A 6,344-nucleotide genomic window follows, 5' to 3' on the forward strand; every position below is an offset into this window, starting at 1 on the left:
CAGTTTTTAATGTCGGCAATGAACGATGTAATTTAGGAATGTAATTGTAAGCTATTGTAGTGAAATGTTTTAATATATATATATATATATATATCTATATACATATACAGTATGTATGTGCCAACTGTAGCCCGTTTGCCTGTTGAAACTGGTCGGTTGGCAGCTTTTTAGATCACACGAGGAAATATTTTGGTACTGTGTCTCAGAATGCTGGGTATTTTAGCATCGACCAAGAATATATTTTTGTAGTGAAATGATTCGAGAAGTTTTTTTTTGGATCTGTAACTTCACACTACAGTTGATATGTTAATAATTACACCATGTTTTTCTCAAACACTGAATCTGATGCAATGTGTCATTCATTTTTTAAATGTTTTTTTTTTGTACAAGAAATGTTTGTCCCACTTTAATGTAACCACCACATTCATTGTAACCTCACAAATGAGTTTAGTTAATGAAAAGCACATTTTGACAAATTCATTCAAATGTATCAGCTTTTTCTATACACACACAATTAACATTCACTGTACAGTGGAAATTTAAGTTACATATACTCTATGTCAAGGGAAAAGCAACTACAGTGTAGCACAGAAGTAGCTTACAGTTGGCTTTGACTATGACCCTATAGTTGCAGGTTAGCTTTGTAAACATTTAGAAAAATGTAACATTTTTTATTATGTCATTCATTGGAAATGGCTAAATGATGTACAAAAATATAGCACCATAGCTAAAAGCTAACCAAGAAGATGTCTTTTTTAGGGTTTATTAAAATACACAGTGTACACAGTACATCACAAAAAAATGATTTAAAAAAACATGTGCCATGATCATCCCAAGAGCCAGATTTTGAACATGCCTGCAGTATAGGAATGTGTGTGTGTTTGTACAGAAGCAGTTCTAGTGAGGCGGATAAAGGAGCAGATCGGTTGTCATGCACATCCAAGAGTTCTGATCATCCATAATAGAGGGAGCTTCATCGTCCACTAATTACCTGGAGCAACTGCCCTGGCTCTACTGCAACCTGAGCTTCTGCAGGACCTGGCTCACCTCAAACCACCCAACACTGCCAACATCTTAACAAAGATGATCTTCAAGAGGATGAGACATGGTTCTTTCCAAATACTCATGGCCTACATTTTAGTAAATAATGTAATCCTGCCAGTCCAGTACACACCAGGAGGCTCAATCTCAGATTTAAAAAAAAAAAAGGTCACTGGGCCAAAGTACTAATCCTGCGTCTTCCTCCATCATCACTTATTGCAGCAGAACTTCTCACCTTTCCTCCACAGGCATTTACCAACTGTGCAGGGGGCAGCAACACAACATCATGCCGTGCCAGGTGAAGCTTAAATTATTCAGGTACCACTTTGTGTGTGTGATGGTGCATGCCGGGTTCACCTTTGTCACTGGTGGTGGGTGGGGGGTTCATTGTTTTGTGGTTTCTGGGAAAACCTCATACACAAACTTGCATAGGATATCATGTGATTATTGGCTCTGTGCACCCCCTCCACCAGTGTGGCGTTAGTGGGTGGGATATCGTTGTTTGTAACTCCCCCCTGGTTTACTCATTTGTATCAGTGACACCAGCTCCTGAGGACAAGCCGGAGCACCTCAGCAGCCCCCCAGCCATGCCTGTCGCTGTTCACCTGAGAAGCCTGGTAAGCTATATTACACTAAAATGAGCTCTCACTGCCTAAACCCCTGGGGCGCTCGGGCTGCACGGCAACCATTTAGACAGCATCTAAAGATAAGGTCTAAAAGGCTGGAGATTTAACACAAAGATGATGTTTTGTGTCTTCACTTAATGAGTTAAAGATTTCTACAATTAATATTTGAACAGCTTGTTCATATGACTTTAGCTTTTTTTTGAAGTTTGAGTTTAAAGATTTACGTCAACAGGACGTTCTAACTATTTCACTTGTGCTTTTTCTATAGATATTTTAAAGTGACAAAATAAAATGGGCATTGATGGCTCCGTCCAGAAGACAACCTAGAACCACTGCTACAAAACAGAAGGAAGAGGTGGCCAAGAAAGGAAAGCTACAGAAAAATGTAAGGCAAACCAGCTCCAAGGGATCTCAACCTCCACCCAAATCCCAGAAGGGAAAACAAAAGCAAGGTGAGAATGTAACCAGTCAAGAAGACAAGGATGGTGATAAATTGAAGTCTAATAAACGACAGGGAGCAAATGCTTTACCCCCACCTAAAAAACAACTGAATAAGACTCCCAAAGTGAAAGCCCAAGTAAAGGCAGCCCCTGTGAAACCACAGAGCGGCAGAAACAAGCTTCCTGCCCAAGGTGGAAACACGAGAAGTGACCATGAGACAGAAAGTGATGAGGAATCAGAGAGTAGTGAAGAAAGCTCAAGTGATGCAAGTGAGGAGGAGAGAGAAGAAGGTAGTAGTGAAGAGGCAGGTGAGACGCAGAAGAGCGAGCAGAGTGATGAGGAGGAGACGGAGGCATCAGGGACACAAAGGGACTCTGAACACACAGCACATGAGGAATCAGACAAAGAGAACGCCAGGAGTGACTCTGAGGAGGTGACATCAGCTGCAGAGGAGAAGTCGGAAGAATCTCGGACTGTAAGCAGCGAAGGTTCCGAAGATGAAGAGATAATCCTGAAAAAGAAATCTGAGAAACCTACGGCTGGTCAGAGCAACAGAAGACACAGACGTACTCCACGTCCCTCTAGACCTGCACCAGCACCAAAATCCAATATGGTTAAAAAGTCACGGGCAGAAAAGCAGGCAGAGAAGGCAGAACAGCAGAGGGCCAAAGCCGAGAAGAAGAGATTGGAAAAGGAAGCCAAACGTAGAGCCAAAGAAGACAAAAAGAAACCAGAGAAAAGGGACAACGTGGCTCCTGGGAAAGACCAGACCAGACCTGGAGTTGGTCTTTCCCTGAAGAACATTGATGCTGGAAAAAGTAAGACCTTGTTAACAAGTAGAATTAAACATTTTAACAAGAAGGATCCTCCAGTAGAACCTGGTATAGAAGAGGAAGAGAGTGATGATGATGAAGCACAGGAGGAGGAAGACGATGAACCCACGTTGACAAAAGCCCTTAAAAAGCAAAAGCCAATAAGTCTTTTCAAGGCCAAAAAGAAAGACCTGAAAGATGTTGTGGAACCTGAAGAACCTCGGGGTTCAGCACAGCCACAGAGTCTTCTTCTGCGTAAGGTGAAGTTGAAACATCTTAACAACAAAGCAACCAACGAATTAGAAAATACAGATGTGGAAGCGTCAACAAGCGCGATGGCTGGTGCTGAGTCCAACAAACTGAAAGAAGGTCTTATGGCTCAAAAGAAGTCTATGTCAACTCTCCACAAAATGTCAGGATGGATTCAGAAGAAGATGCGAAGGGATTTGAACTTCAGAAAGAAGCTTTCTGCTTGGACCAAAGCCATCGGCGTGTCTCACTGGCTGACCCTCCGTGCCATAAAACAAAAACAAGGCACCAAAAAAACCAAAGGAAATTTCCTCAAACACCGGATGGCTATGAGGGTTGCCAGTAAAACCGGCCTTACCCAAAGGAAAGACAAGAGCTCCTCGGAAGTCAAGGTGGCCGAGGAAAAAGATGGCACTGATGTTGAGGCAACAGTGGAAGACGAAGTACTGGGGGAGGAGAAAGAGGTAGAAGCCAAATTTGCAGTAGTGCTCCCCAGGATGAACAGAATTGGCAAGATAAAGACAGCTGCGGTGGCACCAGGAGCTCCTGCACCTTCAACACCACAAGACAACACAGAGTCCGTAGGAGAGACCACCACTTCAGGAGCTAAACCTCCAAAACCAGGTGCTAGGCTTGTGCTCCCTGTCAAACCAGATCTCAGCATTCTAAAGTCCATCAAGAAACCACTGGTGGGGGCATTAACAGCAGGCGGGGACGTGTCAGTAGGGGTTCCTGGGTCAAGTGCTGCATCTGAAGGACTGTCCAACCACGAGGACAGAGGCAGGAGGCCCGTCCTGGACAATGGGAATCGGAGCAGTTTAATACAAACGGCAAGGGGGAAACTGGACCCTTCTCTGATCCACCTGACTAAGAAATCTCCTTCAGGAGTAACAATTGGTAGTGGGCTAAATCAGACCAGAAAAGCAGAGTCAGAGAGAGAGGATGCACCATGTGGAAACACTCAGTCCTTGTCTAATGAGGAAACAAATGGGATGGTGCCAGGTGTCTGCCCTCTGTACGAGGAGGAGACGGACCGAGAAGTGGCCCAACTTATGGGAGTGGGCAGCATTCACACGATCACCCAACCGGAGGTGCACTGGGCTGGAAACCCAAGGATGAGTGGAGATCCTCAGGTATGCCACCACTTAATGATAGACAGAGAAGGAAACCAGAGGTTCTGGGAGATCTTACTGAGGTTTCCTGGTGTGTCTGGTCCACCTGTGGTTTAGGACTGGCTGTGTGCAGAGAAGCTGTTACCTCACCAGACGGTGGAGAAGCTAAACAAGTGGACGGACTATGACAATGGGGGCCAGGTCAACAGCAGGGCCCCCTGGGAATCAGAAGACCCCACCCAGGAGATGTTAGAGAGACGAGTCGTCAGCACACAGGTACTGAGGCCGCTTTATACAACTGTTCCTAATATTCAACTTATGGTAGGTCTCATCTTTGCGCAAATAAATGGGTTTGATTGACTCTTTAGAAATGTAAGAGTTACATGTTTGTAAATCTCTTGTCCTGAAAGGTTATGTTGACTGGTTATGTTGTTGTTGACCTTTTATTTCAGGTTAAGATGCCAAGTAGCAAGGAAATTGTAGAGGTGGACGAAGTAGAGGATCTGTCACAGTTGCAGTGCGTTTGAGTTGCAGTGCGTTTGTAACACACACACACACACACACACACACACACACACACAGAGAGAGAAAGTGATTTCCAAATCTTTCATCATATTTTTTATTTATTCCAGGGAGGTCTGTGAGAGTTCTGTGCTTTTGAATCTGAAGAAGAGGTTTGACCGTGACTGTATTTATGTGAGTCTAATTTCCTTCTGCTGCTGAAAATGCTAATTTGCTCCACTCTGGTATCATCCTCCATCCCATCAGTGTTTACCTGTGGGCTGTTTTTTAATGGACTCCATTTGTTCAACTGCCAATCAATTGTTGTCCATTGGAAAAGTAATAAAAGTTTCATGTTGGGGAGTCTGCTGGCTCATCGTGTACAGCTGCAGGTTCAATCCTGACCAACTGCTAGAGTAACAGAGCCTGAGTGACCGCTACAATGTGAGGTCAGCCTCTTAGCTAAATACTGGATGTCCTTCTAGAGGCAGTACAGCTAAAGGCCAGTTCTCCTAGTCGACAGTGTACAAAGAAACACTGAGCTCTGAGTTTTACTTAAAAAATGTCAACATCAACCTTAATCACTTCCAGTTTGGAACTTTGTCAACTTGTGTGTTGGATGTAAATCAGTTTCTGGGTTACCTACGGTTTTCCTCTAAATTAAATTACATTTAAAAACAATAACTGGCTTATCAAGTTTGAGCCACATAAAATGATGTTGTGGGGAGGATTTGGTCCACGGGCCACACGTTTGACATAGGTGGTCTATAGCTTTCTCCCTTTGTTGAAAACATAAGGACGTTTCCATGTTGCCAACAGAGAGAATTTCAGTGAAAAGAGTAAAAAGCACAGGTTCTAGAATTAGCTGCTGAAAAAAAATGACATTTGATGAAGTGAAATTTAAAAATGAATAAATTAAAAATGTTAAATTTCTCTCAATGTATAAATACTTAAAATACTAAATACTGTGTCTTTTCCCATAGACCTATGTTGGAAACATACTTCTGTCCATGAACCCATTTAAAGTCCTCAACATTTACACAGAGGACCAGAGAGAGAGATATCAGGGGAAAGCACAGCAGAAAAACCCACCGTGAGGAAAACTTTCAAACTGAATCAAGAATCAAAAACGTTTTCTGTGACCTTTCAATAACACTGACCCCTGCGTGTTTGGTTCGTTGCCTCAGTCATGTATACGCCATGGCTGACATTGCCTTCCATGAGTCTCAGGCCTCCACACAGGAGCAGTGCATCATTATAAGGTACTGAGAAAAACCACAGTACTCTGGTAGTTTTATCACATATTTTATTTTATTTTATCATTCCTTCTGATAGCTTTACCATTCAATACTATAATATACCTTTGTTTTGGACTAACATTAAGCTATTTCTAAAAAGAATAAAAATGTATTATCATTACTAAAATATTTTTTTAAATAAGGCAAACGCACATTAGCATGTTTGTGAAAAACCATATAATCACATCTAACAGGAAATGAAGATTCAAATATGTCAAAGAGAAGATGAAAACCATCTAACAAACACTTCCATCTTTTGTCCTT

The 6,344-nt window shown here is 42.5% G+C and overlaps 1 protein-coding gene across 1 annotated transcript; it reads left to right on the top strand.

The window, feature by feature from the left end:
- Positions 1-471: 471 nt before the first annotated feature.
- On the top strand, positions 472-6,051 carry LOC112487400 (hepatoma-derived growth factor-related protein 2-like). The gene is made up of 6 exons (XM_025058054.1): positions 472-4,302; positions 4,399-4,557; positions 4,734-4,798; positions 4,914-4,977; positions 5,766-5,875; positions 5,970-6,051. The coding sequence occupies exons 1-6, from the start codon at positions 1,969-1,971 to the stop codon at positions 6,049-6,051; spliced, it is 2,814 nt and encodes a 937-aa protein (XP_024913822.1). The 5' UTR covers positions 472-1,968.
- Positions 6,052-6,344: the final 293 nt, after the last annotated feature.

This window comes from Cynoglossus semilaevis, chromosome 8 (genome assembly GCF_000523025.1).
Source record: "Cynoglossus semilaevis isolate Cse_v1.0 chromosome 8, Cse_v1.0, whole genome shotgun sequence".
NCBI classification, from domain to species: Eukaryota; Metazoa; Chordata; class Actinopteri; order Pleuronectiformes; family Cynoglossidae; genus Cynoglossus; species Cynoglossus semilaevis.